General features: G+C 40.2%; 1 protein-coding gene across 2 annotated transcripts in view; it reads right to left on the reverse strand.

The window, feature by feature from the left end:
• csmd2 (CUB and Sushi multiple domains 2) overlaps nt 1-20,216 on the reverse strand; it is a 691,992-nt gene that overhangs the window by 242,248 nt on the left and 429,528 nt on the right. For both annotated transcript variants that reach the window (XR_009822205.1, XM_062030117.1), the window contains 4 exons: nt 8,863-9,065; nt 8,520-8,711; nt 6,151-6,289; nt 5,877-6,064 (listed from right to left, as the gene is read on the reverse strand). Coding sequence is in view for 1 of the 2 variants with exons in the window: in XM_062030117.1 (XP_061886101.1) it covers nt 5,877-6,064; nt 6,151-6,289; nt 8,520-8,711; nt 8,863-9,065 (722 nt within the window). In the remaining variant the exon portion in view is untranslated. The remainder of the gene's footprint in view (nt 1-5,876; nt 6,065-6,150; nt 6,290-8,519; nt 8,712-8,862; nt 9,066-20,216) is intronic.

The raw sequence follows: 20,216 nt of genomic DNA on the forward strand, positions 1-20,216 counted from the left end.
CAACTTGCTCGCCCAGCACACTTGTTCCATCATTCTTATCTTATCTGCTTATGCTTTACTACTGCGGAGAATTCACAACAGGGGAAAGTGGAGCGTTTTTTACATTTTTTTTATGAGCCACACACTGGGTCCATCTGCCGGAGCAGATTGGCAGCTCATTATCACACATTGTATCAGATGCCGTAAATATCACGGGGATGAGTTCAGGGGTAAGCCTGTCAGACCAGAACAGCACAATCCAATCCGAAGATGTGCAATTTGCAAATGCATTGCGGAGCCAGGACGCACAACAACCACCAGCCAAGAAACAGTTGGAGGTCCTCATGCATTAGACACATGTTGTCTTTTTCAGCAACACATTTCATCCTCATACTTTCTAGTCTGCCTAAATATAAGCTGTGCAAGTGTGTTCCAAAACAAGAAGTTATTCATCCTCTACTTGACTTTAGGCCTGGGTTGACAGTCAATACATCAATTAAACCAATGATGGATGAAAACTAACTCGATAACTTTAGATCAATTGTGACGTCCGTTTGTGTTCGTCTGTCGCTTACAATCAGGGGTACAAGAGGGTTCGCTCTGCGCATCGCTATCGGCACCGGAGCGTGTTTATTCACTAGTAGAATTCAATGAGCAGAGTGACCTCTTTTCAGCCATCCACAATCTTTGTCTCTGTGGGCGTAGGTGGGACCCGCTGGCTTACACACACCAGACTAGACCAGGACTGGGCAATTATTTTGACTCAGGGGCCAAATTTAGAGAAAAAAATGCATCTGGGGGCCGGTATATCTATTTTTAGGAACACTGATACAAAACCTCACAATAATGTCTGATTGAATGCTAAAAAGTTAAAAAGTTAAAGTACCAATGATTGTCACACACACACTCTGTGTGGCGAAATTATTCTCCGCATTTGACCCATCACCCTTGATCACCCCCTGGGAGGTGAGGGGAGCAGTGAGCAGCAGCTGTGGCCGCGTCCGGGAATCATTTTTGGTGATTTAAACCCCAATTCCAACCCTTGATGCTGAGTGCCAAGCAGGGAGGTAATGGGTCCCATTTTCATAGTCTTTGGTATGACTCGGCCGGGGTTTGAACTCACAACCTACCGATTTAAGGGCGGACACTCTAACCCAGGGGTGGGCAATTAATTTTTACCGGGGGCCGCATGAGCAACCCGAGCACTGCTGGAGGGCCACATTGACAATATTTCAATTAAATTTTGCTCAATATTATTTTTGATATATACCGTAAGATAAATGATAATAATAATAATACTTTCATTTAACCTAACTTAACTTTATTCCAAAAGCACTGCTTTGGAAATCATTTGTACCCCTTTCAGAGATCACATTTAGTTCCCCCTAAACATCCTCATGTTGCACAATGAAATGTAAGCATAGGATGAAGTGTCCATTCCTGTAACTTTCTCTAGTAACAGCATTCCATGATTAATATCAATAAATTAACATTAATAATAAATGACAGTAAAATAAGCCCACGTATGACTGAGGAGTCATAGTGTAACTTTGTGTGGTTACACTATGAGGACGTTTGAGCAGTGCGCAATTATGCAGGCGCGCACCTTAGAGGGAACGTTGCTTGGCAGTCCATGTCTTGTTGAAAACACGCCATTCGTCATCAACTTTCCTCTTTTTAGCATCTCGGGTGTAAACCGTGCATCACTTGTCGCTGTGCACCTTCACTCACAGGTTGTACACGGACATACGCCCATAAATAACACTTTTCAAAATAAAAGCGACACAGTTGTATAGCGCGCACGACATAGATGTTTTTTCAACTTTATTTTGTAATTTGTGATTGCAGCTGTTCACATTCACTCACAATCACGCACGCGCATACGTCCACACGGAAGTAATACAAATAACGCTTTTCAAAACAAAAGCAGCACCGTTGTATTGCACACTCGACATAGATACTTTTTAAAATGTATTTTGTAATTTATGATTGGCCTCACGCGGGCCGGACACGGACGCACAAAGGGCCGGATGTGGCCCGCCGGCCGCAGAATGCCCAGGTCTGCTCTAACCACTAGGCCACTGAGTAGGATAAAAACGTTATGACAGACCGCCTTGAAAAACGGAACGACATTTTTTTTACTGAATGAGACACCCAGAATGTACATGAAAATAAAGAATGTGGGGTTTACAATATTAACTATGAAGGATAAAACACTGAATATTGACAACATATGAACGTCGAACCCCCTCTCCATCAACATATTTTACAATCAAGCGAAACGCAACAAAAATGCAACAAACACAGAGAAATATGAACGCAAAGGGTAAAAAAAACAAAAACACCTACAATCTGATACATCTGATATATCACTAAGCTTTAGAACATTGTTGTAAAAATCTCCTTCCGCGTCTGTCCCTGAAACCCACATTTAAGGCTGGTTGCTCTGGAAACACACCACGCCCACACTGCTTGGTGCTTTGTCTGAGCTGCTGTGACTTAAGATTACCATAGTAACTAATTAGATTACCATAGTAACTAGTACATAGCCTCAGTCCAGAAGAGCACAGTCCTAGGAACAGCCAAGATACTGCGCAGAACCCTATATATATATATATATATATATATATATATATATATATATATATATATATATATATATATATATATATATATATATATATATATATATATATATACATATATATATATATATATATTACATTAATATATATTATATTATAGTATTATATTATATATACATTGTCAGAGAAATTGTATGTAAATTATCAAAAAACTTTCCGTTCTCTGAGTTCCCAATGAACAGACAAGAGGCTGTCTTTGTTGCACCAAGCAAAGGCTTGGAAAATTCCATTGTGTACGATGGGGGGAGGAGACGGGAGGGGGTTATCTATTGTCATCCAAGACCTGCCCAGGCTGAAGCCAGGACCAGCCCGAGCCCGAGGCATCTTTTTCTTTAGTGTTAATGTGACCGAAAACAATGACTGTTTACATACTCCCCATTCCTTTAGAAATAGATGTTGTTCTGTAAACAGGGAAAGTCCAAATAAAAAGAGATGGCGTACAATCTTTCGCCAGAGCGTGGGTGACACCGTAAGAGGTTACAGGTCGACACGTTTCTCCTCAATTGAGCAAAATTGAATTATGCCGCTGTTTGATTCTTTGCTTCTTGTCTTGTTTAATAGATGTCATCAGTGTTTGAACCTGACATACATATTACATTAATATAATGGATATATGATTCATATATTTGGGTTAATAAGAGCATGTGAAAGTTTGACTTCTCCCTACTTTACTTCCGTGGCGACCTCCTTAAAGTTTTGTAATCAATCAGAAATATCAAGCAGCTAAAATGTGTCAAACATGGATGAATGTGAAGAGAGCGTTTTGCATTTTTTTCCCCATCATGCACGGTGGTGGATTTAAGTGCGTGTAATTTTGAATTATGATCGGTGCTTGGACATTTTTTCACAATATCCACAAAGTTGAGTGAGCAGGCAGTTTCACGTGTGACCATGTGTGTTGATGTCTCACGGGCCGGACTGAATATACCTGCGGACCGCAGAGGGTTATACTCGTATAGCACTTTTCTACCTTTATGGTACTCAAAGCGCTTTGACACTATTTCCACATTCACCCATTCACACACACACTCACACACTGATGGCGGGAGCTGCCATGCAAGGCGCTAACCACGACCCATCAGGAGCAAGGGTGAAGTGTCTTGTTCAAGGACACAACGCACGTGACTAGGATGGTGGAAGGTGGGGATTGAACCAGGAACCCTCAGGTTGCTGGCATGGCCACTCTTCTTACATAATATGCAGTATAATTACAGTCGAAAATAATGCTTATGATAATCTTCATTATCGGCTATATTGTGTCGTCCAGCAAAATGTGTATTGGTTTTATTTTAGTAAATAATTGCGGCCCGTGCATACTATGAGGCTAATAGTTAAATATATTATGGTGATCTAGACGCAAATTTTAAAATGGTGTGACACAAAAATGACTGCACAACAAACACACAAAGAGCAACTGTCTGTAAGCAAGCGGACGTGTCAACATACACAATTTACAAACCCCGTTTTCATATGAGTTGGGAAATTGTGTTAGATGTAAATATAAACGGAATACAATGATTTGGAAATCCTTTTCAACCCATATTTAGTTGAATATGCTACAAAGACAACATATTTGATGTTCAAACTGAAAAACTTTTTTTTTTTTTTGCAAATAATTATTAACTTTAGAATTTGATGCCAGCAACACGTGACAAAGAAGTTGGGAAAGGTGGCAATAAATACTGATAAAGTTGAGGAATGCTCATCAAACACTTATTTGGAACATCCCACAGGTGAACAGGCAAATTGGGAACAGGTGGGTGCCATGATTGGGTATAAAAGTAGATTCCATGAAATGCTCAGTCATTCACAAACAAGGATGGGGCGAGGGTCACCACTTTGTCAACAAATGCGTGAGCAAATTGTTGAACAGTTAAAGAAAAACCTTTCTCAACCAGCTATTGCAAGGAATTTAGGGATTTCACCATCTACGGTCCGTAATATCATCAAAGGGTTCAGAGAATCTGGAGAAATCACTGCACGTAAGCAGCTAAGCCCGTGACCTTCCATCCCTCAGGCTGTACTGCATCAACAAGTGACATCAGTGTGTAAAGGATATCACCACATGGGCTCAGGAACACTTCAGAAACCCACTGTCAGTAACTACAGTTGGTCGCTATATCTGTAAGTGCAAGTTAAAACTCTCCTATGCAAGGCGAAAACCGTTCATCAACAACACCCAGAAACGCCGTCGGCTTCGCTGGGCCTGAGCTCATCTAAGATGGACTGATACAACGTGGAAAAGTGTTGTGTGGTCTGACGAGTCCACATTTCAAATTGTTTTTGGAAACTGTGGACGTCGTGTCCTCTGGACCAAAGAGGAAAAGAACCATCCGGATTGTTATAGGCGCAAAACTGAAAAGCCAGCATGTGTGATGGTATGGGGGTGTATTAGTGCCCAAGACATGGGTAACTTACACATCTGTGAAGGCACCATTAATGCTGAAAGGTACATACAGGTTTTGGAGCAACACATGTTGCCATCCAAGCAACGTTACCATGGACGCCCCTGCTTATTTCAGCAAGACAATGCCAAGCCACGTGTTACATCAACGTGGCTTCATAGTAAGAGTGTGGGTACTAGACTGGCCTGCCTGTAGTCCAGCAATGTCTCCCATTGAAAATGTGTGGCGCATTATGAAGCCTAAAATAGCACAAGGGAGACCCCCGCACTGTTGAACAACTTAAGCTGTACATCAAGCAAGAATGGGAAAGAATTCCACATGAGAAGCTTCAAAAATGTGTCTCTTCAGTTCCCAAACCTTTACTGAGATTTGTTAAAAGGAAAGGCCATGTAACACAGTGGTGAACATGCCCTTTCCCAACTACTTTGGCACGTGTTGCAGCCATGAAATTATAAGTTAATTATTATTTGCAAAAAAAAAATAAAGTTTATGAGTTTGAACATCAAATATCTTGTCTTTGTAGTGCATTCAATTGAATATGGGTTGAAAAGGATTTGCAAATCATTGTATTCCGTTTATATTTACATCTAACACAATTTCCCAACTCATATGGAAACGGGGTTTATATAATACCTTAAGGCCGATAATATGGTAGAAGTCATTAACACATTCAGTCAGGGGTTGAAACCCAGACTCCACCTCCAGCAGCCCTCAGTTAAATTGCGTTTGAGACCCCTGCTCAAACAAGGCAATAATCCATCATTTATCGGAGAAGACTCATCCCACTCACCCCGGCCCGGGCCGGACAAAACAGGACATTAGAAGAATGTTCCAAAAATGTGCAAACCTCGATACTGAAGCACGAATCCGTTGCTGCTGAGCGAGGCGTCGCTGCGGAAGGCCAGGAAGAGCGTGTTGGAGCTGCTCTCGATCCGATCGGGCACGTCTATGCCGTAGAAGCTTCCCAGCAAAGGACTGAGGGAGTCTGGTCCGTCATAGATATGCAGGAAGTCGTAGCTGGGCTCCAAGCTGAATCTGGTTGAGGGCGAGATCAGACAAATACTTTGTGGATTCCGCGCCGGCAAGGCAAGAGGAGCCGGACGCAGAGTCAAGAGTCTTACTGGTTGAAGCTGAGCGCGATGACGTAGTCCTCGGTGACGCTGACCGTCCAGTCGCACTCCCGCCCATGAGGGTACGGTTCAGGATAATCCGGGGAGAGGATCAGTCCGCTCGGACCGCTCAAGTTGCCTCCGCACGGAGCTGTGATGAAGCGGGATAAAAGGCACTTTTTATATGCTTACTCACGCATTCTGTGCAGAACGTAAACATAGCAGCTGAAAATAATCAACTATTATTTTGTCACGCCAAAGTCAACTTCGGCTGTTAGAGAAGTTGTCTCCCTTCAAACTCTCGTTGTGAAGACAAGGACTCGAAACATTTTGTTAATAACATCACACTTTTCAAAGCACACTGTGTGAGGCAGGCTCAGTTTATGGGTCTGGTGCTGTTAATGGGTCTGTTGTTGTTTATGGGTCAGTTTATGGGTCTGTCGCTGTTTATAGGGCCGTTTATGGATCTCTAGCTGTTTATGGGTTATTTTATGGGTCTGTTGCTGTTTAAGGGTGTGTTGCTGTTTATAGGTCAGTTTATGGATCTGTTGCTGTTAATGGGTTATTTTATTGCTCTGTTGCTGTTTATGGGTCAGTTTATGGATCTGCTGCTGTTTATGGGTTAGATTATGGGTCTGTTGCTGTTTAAGGGTGTGTTGCTGTTAATGGGTCTGTTGTTGTTTATGGGTCAGTTTATGGGTGTGTTGCTGTTTATAGGGCAGATTATGGATCTCTCGCTGTTTCTGGGTTATTTTATGGGTATGTTGCTGTTTAAGGGCGTGTTGCTGTTTATAGGGCAGTTTATGAGTGTGTTACTGTTTATGGGTCAGTTTATGGATCTGCTTCTGTTTATGGGTTAGTTTATGGGTATGTTGCTGTTTAAGGGTGTGTTGCTGTTTATGGGTCAGTTTATGGATCTGCTTCTGTTTATGGGTTAGTTTATGGGTCTGTTGCTGTTTAAGGGTGTGTTGCCGTTTATGGGTCAGTTTATGGATCTGCTTCTGTTTATGGGTCTGTTGCTGTTTAAGGGTGTGTTGCTGTTTATGGGTCAGTTTATGTACCTGCTGCTGTTTATGGGTTAGTTTATGGGTCTGTTGCTGTTTAAGGGTGTGTTGCTGTTTATAGGGCAGTTTATGGGTGTGTTGATGTTTATGGGTCAGTTTATGGATCTGCTGCTGTTAATGGGTTAGTTTATGGGTCTGTTGCTGTTTAAGCGCGTGTTGCTGTTTATAGAGCAGTTTATAGGTGTGTTGCTGTTTATGGGTCAGTTTATGGATCTGTTGCTGTTTATGGGTTATTTAATGGGTCTGTTGATGTTTCAGGGTGTGTTGCTGTTTATAGGGCAGTTTATGGATCTGTTGCTGTTTATGGGTTATTTTATGGGTATGTTGCTGTTTAAGGCTGTGTTGCTGTTTATAGGGCAGTTTATGAGTGTGTTGCTGTTTATGGGTCAGTTTATGGATGTGCTGCTGTTTATGGGTTAGTTTATGGGTCTGTTGCTGTTTATGAGTGTGTTGGTGTTTACATCAATCAATCAATCAATGTTTACTTATATAGCCCTAAATCACAAGTGTCTCAAAGGGCTGCACAAGCCACAACGACATCCTCGGCATAGATCCCACATCAGGGCAAGAAAAAAACTCAACCCAATGGGATGACAATGAGAAACCTTGGAGGGGACCGCAGATGTGGGGACACCCCCCTGGGCGACCGGTGCAATGGACGTCGAGTGGATCTAGCACAATATATATATATATATATATATATATATATATATATATATATATATATATATATATATATATATATATATATATATATATATATATATATATATATATATATATATATATATATATATATACACATAGGGCAGTTTATGGGTGTGTTACTGTTTATGGGGCAGTTTATGGGTATGTTATGTAGCTTACCGTAATAACTCCTATAACACACAAAAGCGCCGATTTCGACCATTAAAATACTTTCTTTAGTTCAAGACTTACGGTCATTTAAAAACAGCACTGCACATCATATAGTCGGCTACAGTTTTGATGTTAAAGGTGTAAAAAAAAAAATGTAGAACGTCCCGCGGGCCGGATTGAAAATCTTAATGGGCCGCATGTGGCCCGCGGGCCGTGTTCTGCACAGGTCTGTGTTCTGCACAGGTCTGTGTTAGACCCATCACTGCTAATAGCATTAAAGCTACGGTGTTCCATCACAAAAAACACTATTGTGGGACTTGCAATATGCTCCGTCTGACCTTTTTCAAGATGTATGGACCCCTAAGGCTGAGCAGTACCTGGTATTAGTGGTGTTCTGATCATTTTCCTCGTGTGATTATGACCCAGGGTTCACTCCACCCGCTGTGCCTTTAAGAGTACCTGTGCAGGTGGGAGGGTCCGGCTGCCAGAAGTAGCGACCGTTGATCTCGGTGCAGGCGATCCTGTCGGCGCCCTGCAGGACGTAGCCCGGGTCACACTGGAACACCACACGGTCCCCGGGCTCCCTGCTGTCGCCGCCGCGGGTCCCATTAGTCGGCAAGCCGGGGTCATTGCACGAGGTGGCGGTGGAGACTGAAGAAGCGAGGGGAGGCACAAAGGCACCACACTGAGATGAATCATAGTTTACCTTTGAGGATTTGTGTCCTCTTTTTTTTTCTTTCTTTAAGCCAAAGCCATTGAATTTTTTTAATTTTTTTTTCCTAATCGTCGTCTCGGCGCTCACCGGAGAACTGCAGAGCAAAGCCCTGCTTGCTGGTGAAGAAGTCGGTGGTGAACTGCAGGCTGATGGTGTTGAAGGTGCTGTGGGCGTCTGGCGGCACCGTGGAGCCGCTCAGCTCCCTCAGCAGCACGCCTCCGTCCTGGGGACCGTCCCAGATGCGAAGCACGTCGTGGATCTCCTCCGTGTGGAAAACCAGGAAATGCAGACTGGGAGAGGGGAAAAATAAACATTTTTTAAAGGATTTAAAATGCTATTTTGAGAAAATTCCCTAGTTTTTAGAGCTATTTACTTAATTTTAGCCGGAATAATTATATTCTATTTAAACATGTTACAATTGAGAAAATAACGAAGCACATTTTTGGGGTTTCCAGAAGGGCTGTCAAAGATAACGCGTGAACTATACATGTCAATAACGGCACTCATTTTTTTAACGGGCGATTAACGCAACCACTTCCTTTTTGACCTTTGGGCCGTGCCGTAGCGGGGAGGAACTTGGCTGCAGTTCACGTGCTACAGGTGAGCCACAAGCGAGCAGAAATGGACAAAAGAAAGTCCACCTTTAGGAAATATCAGCTTCACAGCGATGGCAAGTTGTTCTCCAGACAAGAGGCGACATCCCTGCAGCAAACACCTGCTGTGCGCGTCGTTCTAGAGGTGGGTGGTGCTTCACTTCAGTTTTCTGATTACAGTTAAGGTGGAGTTATAACTTAGACTGAGACAAACTTTATTGAGCCACAAGGAAAATTGTTCCACACAGTCGCTCAGTTTCAAAGGATGGAAAGGGTAAAGATGGAAAGGATAATGCAGGTATAAAGTAGACTAAAAATGTACCATGGGAGCAATATAAAATATAACATATGTAATATTTACATATATATATACAGTATATAATAAATACTGACATATTTTATTATATTTGTATTTAATATATACAATATATAATAAATCCCAATTACCATGTACAATATTACAGTATATGTAACAGCTGCAACAACAACAAAAAAAATGAATTATTAATCTACTTGTTCATTTACTGTTAATATCTGCTTACTTTCTCTTTTAACGTGTTCTATCTACACTTCTGTTAAAATGTAATAATCACTTATTCTTCTCTTCTTTGATACTTTACATTAGTTTTGGATGATACCACAAATTTAGGTGTTGACCCGATACCAAGTAGTTACAGGGTCATACATTGGTCATATTCAAAGTTCTCATGTGTCCAGGGACATATTTCTTGAGTTTCTGAACATAATGTGATTTTTTTTTTTAAACAAAAGAAGATGTAATGGTAGTAGTATCGACTTGATACACTATTGTACTTGGTATCATTACAGTGGATGTCAGGTGTAGATCCACCCATGGCGTTTGTTTACATTTTGATGCCGGTGAGCTAAGGTACGTATGTATTGAAGCATGTTTAGCATTAAAGCTACGGTGATCCATCACAAAAGAAACTTACTTTATTTGTCGCCATGGAGGCGAGGATTAGTGATTTAGAAGTAGCTAAAACACTGCAGACTGCGGATGGACGTTAGCCGCTAGGTAGCAGGCCATGTCCTAAAGCACCTGTTCCTGAGGGTGTTTCAGTGTTATAACTTCACCTTTATCTTTACTTTTTAGGCCAAAATGTGTCTGTTCTCCCTTTTCTGTCTACACACTGTGTCTGCTTGTAAGTACTCTGTGATTGTGTGCTGCCGAACATGCTCCTCTGCTCGTAAAACCAGCAATGTCACGACGTGACGACGACGTGGGCACGGGGGGGTACTTTTTTAGAGGCGGTATAGTACGGAATATGATTCATTAGTATCGCGGTACTATACTAATACCGGTATACCGTACAACCCTGTGTCAAATATTTGATTTGGTGTTTGGAATGGCATGAGAACAAACAATTTCGGACAGAAAAAAAAAAGCCTTTTTTAGCAGAAAGATGGGAACGGTTGAGTTGAATTTGCTTAACAAAGTTCCACTAAAGTAAATGTTTACACTTGTACAATTCCACATGTCCCGGGAGGAGTGGGAGGAAGAAAAGAGCGTATTTAATCAGGCACTTCAACAGCGCTTTAAGATGAATCAACGCACCCAAAAGTACTAATAGGTTTAAAATAAGCACACACCAAAGGGCGTCGGAATCAAAAGACAAACAGCATTTTAAATATAATCGCAGTCACCAGGAGCAGAGCGGGGATGGATGTTTTACAGTGTCAGTCAAGGCGCTTCTTCAGCCCCAGCATTTAATTTTCAGACCCAACATCAGAAAGATGTTGCTGTCAAAACATGTACTCTTCACTTTTGCTGAAGACAGCTATCATCCAGCTGGATGGGAATGTGCGAGTGCGTTTAAGCGGGCAAAAGTAGGCCAGTCTCACTCAATGCGCTGGAGTCTTATTCCTTGCAGTCTTGAGTACGTGTAAGAAGACATTTTGTACAAGCCGGCAGTCAATATTTAGTGTTCACACCGACGGATATAGAAAAGTTTGATCCAAAGTCTCTTTTTTTTTTTAAACCACCCAGACACATACAGTCGTGATCAAAAGTTTACATACACTTATAAAGAACATAATGTCATAGCTGTCTTGAGTTTCCAATCATTTCTACAAATATAATTTTTTTGTGATGTAGTGATTGGAGCACATACTTGTTGGTCACAAAAAACATTCATGAAGTTTGCTTCTTTTATGAATTTATTATGGGCCTACTGAAAATGTGAGCAAATGTGCTGGGTCAAAAGTATACATACAGCAATGTTAATATTTGGCAAGTTTCACTGCAATAAGGCGCTTTTGGTAGCCATCCACAGGCTTCTGGTTGAATTTTTGACCACTCCATTTGACAAAATTGGTGCAGTTCAGCTAAATGTGTTGGTTTTCTGACATGGACTTGTTTCTTCAGCATTGTCCACACATTTAAGACACATCACATGGACAAAGATAAGACCTTCTTGAGGAAAGTTCTGTGGTCAGATAAAACAAAAATGGAGCTGTTTGGCCACAATACCCAGCAATATGTCTGGAGGAGAAAAGGTGAGGCCTTTAATCCCAGGAACACCAGACCTACCGTCAAGCATGGTGGTGGTAGTATTATGCTCTGGGCCTGTTTTGCTGCCAATGGAACTGCTGCTTTACAGAGAGTAAATGGGACAATGAAAAAGGAGGATTACCTCCAAATTCTCCAGGACAAGCTAAAATCATCAGCCCGGAGGTTGGGTCTTGGGCGCAGTTGGGTGTTCCAACAGGACAATGACCCCAAACACACCTCCAAAGTGGTAAAGGAATGGCTAAATCAGGCTAGAATGAAGGTTTTAGAATGGCCTTCCCAAAGTCCTGACTTAAACGCAGGGCCGGCCCGTGGCATAGGCCGTATAGGCAAATGCTAATGGCGCCGTCCATCAGGGGGCGCCACGCCAGTGCCACAAATGTTGGAGGAAAAAAATAAAAAAGTTGGTACTATTATTTCTAAATACATAAAATAATCCCACGTTAATTAAAATGCAAAGTAAAGCCTATTTAATAGAAATATTATTTGTTACAACATTACGCCCCCCCCCCCCCCTCCCCCCGCACGGTGCGCCCCCTCCCTTCCCGTATCATGACTCTTTTTGGACGTCACCACATCAAAAAATCAACACAAGATGTCAAAACGGCCAAAACTGTCAGGTGCCCAGGGACGAAAAAATAGAAAAGAAGAGGAGAAACGAGAAAAAGACAGAGGTAGCAGGTAGGTAACGTTAGCCTACATTAAATTATTTGTCTGTTACAGAATGTGATAGTAACCTTTAGCATTAAGCTAATGTTACATGATTCGGCAATTGCTAATCAATAAATAGCTAGTTCTGTTTTAACGTCGGGTTAATATTGTGGAGGGGGCTAAATTGTTATGGAAAATAATAACGTAACGTTAGGTAATTACAGTACTTCCTGGTGATAATTTAATTTAGTAATAATTTGGTAATTTGTAAGTCATTCTAGTTAATACAATATTAAAAAGCACAAATAGAGAACTCTGTTGGATCCCCTTTTTTTGTAATATAGTTGTTAAAGTCATACTGGTTTGATATCTTGTTTTGTGCAGTGCCTTATTTATATTGTATTTTTAATTTATTGTATGCAACTTGTTGACACGTTTTATTTTGTGTTTATGTATGTAAAAAATATTGTATTTCATTTATTAATTTTTTATTTTTTGTATTCATTCATTTATCCATAGTTTTTTTTATCTTGTTAACAATTCTGATTGTTATTTTGCTTTCTTTAAGTAAAAAAAAAAGGTCAAAGACAAAGCTATTCGGTTTCTTGTGAGTATATACACTTCACTGCCGATGTGGGAGGGCGCCACCTAAAATCTTGCCTAGGGCGCCAGATTGGTTAGGGCCGGGCCTGCTTAAACGTGTGGACAATGCTGAAGAAACAAGTCCATGTCAGAACACCAACACATTTAGCTGAACTGCACCAATTTTGTCAAGAGGAGTGGTCAAAAATTCAAGCAGAAGCTTGTGGATGGCTACCAAAAGCGCCTTATTGCAGGTAAACTTGCCAAGGGACATGTAAGCAAATATTAACATTGCTGTATGTATACTTTTGACCCAGCACATTTGCTCACATTTTCAGTAGACCCATAATAAATTCATAAAAGAAGCAAACTTCAAGAATGTATTTTTTTGTGACCAACAAGTATGTGCTCCAATCACTCTATCACAAAAGAATATGAGTTGTAGAAATTATTGGAAACTCAACACAGCCATGACATGATGTTCTTTACAAGTGTATGTAAACTTTTGACCACGACTGTGTGTCACTCTTGATCTCTGAACCGCGGTGCTGGCTCAGTCCTTCATATGAATAACGCAAGAAATGCATAATAAAGTCAGACGCTCTGAGACAAATTGCGTGGAGCTCGGCTAGAACATGTAAATGAAGCAGCAGTCAGAACGCGACACAGTGTTCCTTCACACTAGGGTGCGGTTTTAACAATTCAAATATCAGCAGATCACAACAGGGAGTGGGCCTTGGTCATGGAGACGCGCTATAACCAGATTTGGCAATAGAAATACATGAATATAATACTGAGTGCATACTGTATATATTCATCTAAATGACTCCTAACTCCAGACAAAGTCTATTTGGTAATGCAGTTTTTGCACATGGGTGTGAACAAGACAATAGGATTTACAAGTGCCCGAGTATGCAAAATAGACTGCAATGCCCAACGTAATATGACACGCAGCCTGTTGATGATGTAAAATAACAATATTTCTCTTGTTTGCCCCACTTATGATTAGGGTTGGGCATCGAGCATTGGTGGGAACCTGGACTAATATTCCGACTAACATTGTTCACATTGTTTCCTATCCATCCCTAGTTTGGATGGCCGACTGGAGGAAATAGGCGCTGAACAACGGACAAGAAAAAGCTCCCACCAAGGAAGAAGAAATGGACGCTGCCAATGAATAAGTAGCTGCTGCCAACAAAGAATAAGTTGCCACCGCCAACAAAGAATAGCCCCCCCCCAAAGAAAAATAAATAGCTGCCGAACAACGAACGAGAAATATTTAATGAAAAAGCCAGCAGCAAAAAATGAAAACCCACCGCCAACGAAGAAGAAATAGCCGCCACCACCAAAGAAGAAATAGTCTCCGCCAACGAACAACAAAAATAGCCGCTGCCAAAGAAGAAATAGCCGCCGTCAACAAATGATAACCACTACCGATAAAAAATAAATAGTTGCCGAACAACAAAGAAGAAATATTTACTGCCAACTAAAAAGAAACAGCCGGCGCCAACGAAATGAAAAAGCCGGCAACAAAAAATGAATACCCAACAAAGAAGAAATAGTCTCTGCCAACGAAGAAAAAATAGCCGCTGCCAGTAAAGAAATTGCCGCAGCCAACAAAGAATATCCACCAAACAATTAAAAAGAAATAGCCACCACCAACAAAGAAGAAATAGCTGCCGCCAACAAAGAATATCCACCAAACAATAAAAAAGAAATAGCCGCCACCAACAGAGAAGAAATAGCTGCCGCCAACAAAGATTATCCACCAAACAATGAAAAAGAAATAGCCGCCAGCAACAAAGAAGAAATAGCTGCCGCCAACAAATCCTATCCACCAAACAATAACAAGGAGATAGCTGCTGCCAACAAACAATATCCACCAAACATTGACAAAGAGATGGCTGACGCCCACAAAGAATATCCACCAAATAATAAAAAAAGAAATAGCCGCCACCAACAGAGAAGAAATAGCTGCCGCCAACAAAGAATATCCACCAAACAATGACAAAGAGATAGCTGATGCCAACAAAGAATATCCACCAAACAATGACAAGGAGGAAGCTGCTACCAACGAAGAAAAAATAGTTGCTGCCAACAAAAAAAGAATTAGCTGCCGGCAAGTAACAAGAAAAAGCCACTGGCAAGTAAAAACAATACTCACCGCCAACAAAGAAAAAATAGCCACTGCCAATGAAGAAATAGCCGCTGCCAACAAAGAATATCCACCAAACAATGAAAAAGAAATAGCTGCCACCAACAAAGAAGAAATTGCTGCCGCCAACAAAGAATATCTACCAAACAATGAAAAATAGATAGCTGCCGAACAAGGAAGAAGAAATATTTACTGCCAACTAAAAAGAAACAGCCGGCGCCAATGAAATGAAAATGCCGGCAGCAAAAAATGAATACCCACCGCCAATGAAGAAGAAATAGCCGCCACCACCGAAGAAGAAATAGTCTCTGCCAATGAAACAAAATAGCCACTGCCAATGAAGAAATAGCCGCCACCAACAAAGAAGAAATAGCTGCCGCCAACAAAGAATATCCACCAAACAATGAAAAAGAAATAGCTGCCATCAACAAGAAAAAATAACTGCCGCCAACAAAGAATATCCACCATCCAATGACAAGGAGGAAGCTGCCACAACAAAGAAAAAATAGTCGTTGCCAACAAAAAATTAATAGCCGCCGACAAGTAACAAGAAAAAGCCACCGCCATGTAAAAAGCAATAGCCAGCGCCACCGAAAAAGAAATAGTCTCTGCCAACGAAGAAAAAATAGCCGGTGCCAATGAAGAAATAGTTGCTGCCAACAAAGAATATCCACCAAACAATGAAAAAGAAATAGCTGCCGAACAACGAAGAAGAAATATTTACTGCCAACTAAAAAGAAACAGCCGGTGCCCATGAAATGCAGAAGCCAACAACAAAAAATTAATACCCACCGCCAACGAAGAAGAAATAGCCGCCACTACCGAAGAAGAAATCATCTCTGCCAATGAAGAAAAAATAGACGCTGCCAACAAAGAATATTCACCAAACAATGAAAAAGAAATAGCCGCCACCAACAAAAAATAAATAGCTGCCACCAACAAAGAATATCCACCAACCAATGACAAGGAGGAAGCTGCCACCAACGAAGAAAAAATAGTCACTGACAACAAAAAAGAAATAGCCGCCGACAAGTTAAAAGCAAGAGCCGTCGCCAACAACAACAACAAAAAAACACAAACAAAGAAGAAAAAACAGCTGCCAAAAAACGAAGAGGAAATATTTGCCGCCAACGAAGAAAAAATTGCTGCCGCCAACAAAGCAAAAATAGATGCCATTAAAGAAGAAGAAATAGCCGCCACCAACAAAGAAAAATGAGCTACCACAAATGAAAAAGAAATAGCCGCTGAACAGCAAAGAAAACAATGCACCCACCAACAAGGAAGAATCAGCTGCCAAACGAAGAAGAAAAATGCGCTGCGGTGTCAAATAACACCTAGGATGTTTTGCATATGGTAAATGTTTATATTCATCTTGGAGAAAGTGAAGCAGCAGCTTTAAGTGAATAGTGGCTACTTTGTTGTGAGCACACAATAAAACTCTGCCCTTCACTTTGACAGCACATGTTGACTAGATTAGTCCTGGCAAGATAAAAGGCAGTAAATTGGACCTTGCTATGCAAAGTGATAACTCCATCCATGAGAAGAGACTACATGTTTACCTTGACGCCAACACTCAAGCCATGACCTACATCTGTTGTTGGCAGACACACACCAACATCTCCTTATATGGTCAGGTTGTTTTCTAGCGCACACCCACCAGACATGAGTGGGGAATAGAAACTGTTGGTTTGGCTTCTCCAAGTGGGGAGTGACACATCTTCTGGCTAGACCTCCTCCAGGTACTGCAGACCTGTAAAATGATGCTCGCTTGCAAGAAAGCAACTTTTTGTACAAAGATGCGGCCCCGGCGTCTCCCTTGATCCTTCACACCGCCATGTCGTCCTCAGGTCCATACGAGGACAACAAGACCAGAAATATACATCACCGCCAACCAACAAAAATAATTTAGCCACCACCAACAAAGAAAAAATAGCCGCCACCAACAAAAAAACAATTAGCCACCACCAATGAAAAAGAAATAACCGCCAAACAACAAAGAAAAAACAGCCGCTGCTAATGAAGAAGTATAGCTGTTGCCAAAAAAGAAGAAATAACCACCACCAATGAAAAATATAGCGGCCGAACAATGAAGAAGAAATATTTACTGCCAACAAAAAAGAAACAGCCGGCGCCAATAAAATGAAAAAGCCGCCAACAAAAAAGGAATACACACAGGCCAACGAAGAAGAAATAGCTACTGCCAATGAAGAAATAGCTGCCGCCAACAAAGAATATCCACCAAACAATGAAAAAGAAATAGCCGCCACCAACAAAGAAGAAATAGCTGCCGCCAATAAAGAATATCCACCAAACAAAGAAAAAGAGATAGCTGTCACCAACAAAGAAAAAATAGTCGCTGCAATAGTCATAAGCAATAGCCGGCGCCAACGAAAAATAATTAGCCGCAAACAAAGAAAAATCAGCTGACAAACAACGAAGAAGAAATATTTGCCAACCAACAAAAAAAAATTGGCCACCACCAGTGAAAAAGAAATAGCCACTGAACAACAAAGAAAAAACAGCTGCCGCTAACAAAGAAGAATAGCTGTTGCCAAAAAAGAAGAAATAACCACCACCAATGAAAAATACAGCGGCGGGACAACGAAGAAGAAATATTTACTGCCAACAAAAAAGAAACAGCCGGCGAACAACAAAGACAAAACCGCGGCTGCCGAAAGAAGACGGCGCTAGAGAAGAAGAAATAGCTGTTGCCAAAAAAGAAGAAATAACCACCAACGATGGAAAATATATACCCGCGGAACAAAGGTAAATAGCCGCCGACAACAAAGAATAGTTGCCACCGACGAAGAAATAGTCGTCATAAACAAAAAGAAATAGCCGCCAATAATGAAGAAAAAATAGCCTCCACCAACAAAAAATACATTAATCTTCATATATATGTATATATCTACAGTATACATATATCTATATATCTATATCTATATCTATATATTTATATATATATATATATATATATATATATATATATATATATATATATATATATATATATAGATATATAGATATATATATATATATATATATATATATATATATATATATATATAAATCCAAGATGTTCATCAGACTGTATAATGCATATGTTCCTTTTTGACTGTATTTAAATGTATAATGTATTTATATTATTCACATGTGAATAATGCTGTATAATAGACTGTATTTATATTATTTACATGTGAATAATGCTGTATAATAGACTGTATTTATATTATTCACATGTGAATAATGCTGTATAATAGACTGTATTTATATTATTCACATGTGAATAATGCTGTATAATAGACTGTATTTATGTTATTCACATGTGAATAATGCTGTATAATAGACTGTATTCATGTTATTCACGTGTGAATAATGCTGTATAATAGACTGTATTTATATTATTCACATGTGAATAATGCTGTATAATAGACTGTATTCATGTTATTCACATGTGAATAACGCTGTATAATAGACTGTATTTATATTATTCACATGTGAATAACATGAATACAGTCTATTATACAGCATTATTCACATGTGAATAATGCTGTATAATAGACTGTATTTATATTATTCACATGTGAATAATGCTGTATAATAGACTGTATTTATATTATTCACATGTGAATAAGGCTGTATAATAGACTGTATTCATGTTATTCACATGTGAATAATTCCGTATAATAAACTGCATTTATATTATTCACATGTAAACAATACCTAAGTGTTTATTGTCTATTGTGAGCGAATTGTGGTGTTGAATTTCCCCCAGGGATCAATAAAGTACTTTCTATTCTATTCATATATATATATATATATATATATATATAAATATATATATATATATATATATATATATATATATATATATATATATATATATATATATATAGATATATATATATATATATATATATATATATATATATAGATATATATATATAAAGTATATTTGCTAGCTTCTCGTTTTGTAGAGGATTTGACTTAAATTGAAGAAAAGACTAACCTTGAGTGTTTATAGGAGGACATTTAGATGCTAAGCAAACATGCTAGAGGACTGCTCCTATCGGGCTTATATCTAAAACTCTTGTTGGATCAAGAGTCAGGGTTTTGTCACCAGCATCTAGACCAGATCTTTGAGCAAGAACTGATGAAGCCTACTTGGAAGAGAGGCAAACAGTCCAGTTGATGACCTGGTTGAATGAGAACACCCATAGATGGGAAACTTTTGGACACAAGCCGAAATAATCGTTTAGTTTCAGGTCTAGGTTTGGGACACACCTCGTTCAAACCGTTTACCCAAAAGTATTTTTTTCCCCTGAGGTTTTCAGTTTTGAATGATGCATCGTGGAAAAAGCAACATGCTGCTGTACTGACAACAACTTCCCACCGTGTTTGCATAATTGGTGTCAGAATCCCATTCCCACTGCGTCTGATGAGCAAGCAGCAGCCAGAGGGCGACTCGGCGACAAGTCCTCAAGCAGCCATGCTTGTCAACAAAGTGAGGCGGAACTGGAGCACGTTCATACCCAAAAGCCGCTGATCTACACACAGCTAACTTGCTTGTACCGTTTAATGCTGAACTCAACAGGACTAATATCCATAAAGAGCAGTGGGATTTTAGTATTTTATTGTTCAATTTGATATCATACCTCTTCAGACTCACAATATACACTATATTGCCAAAAAGTATTTGGCCACCCATCCAAATGATGAGAATCAGGTGTCCTAATCACTTGGCCCGGTGTATCAAATCAAGCACTTAGGCATGGAGACTGTTTCTACAAACATTTGTGAAAGAATGGGCCGCGCTCAGTGATTTCCAGCGTGTAACTGTCACAGGATGCCACCTGTGCAACAAATCCAGTCGTGAAATTGCCTCGCTCCTAAATATTCCAAAGTCAACTCTATTATAAGAAAAGTGAAG

Source organism: Entelurus aequoreus, linkage group LG20 (assembly GCF_033978785.1).
Source record: "Entelurus aequoreus isolate RoL-2023_Sb linkage group LG20, RoL_Eaeq_v1.1, whole genome shotgun sequence".
Classification (NCBI taxonomy): domain Eukaryota; kingdom Metazoa; phylum Chordata; class Actinopteri; order Syngnathiformes; family Syngnathidae; genus Entelurus; species Entelurus aequoreus.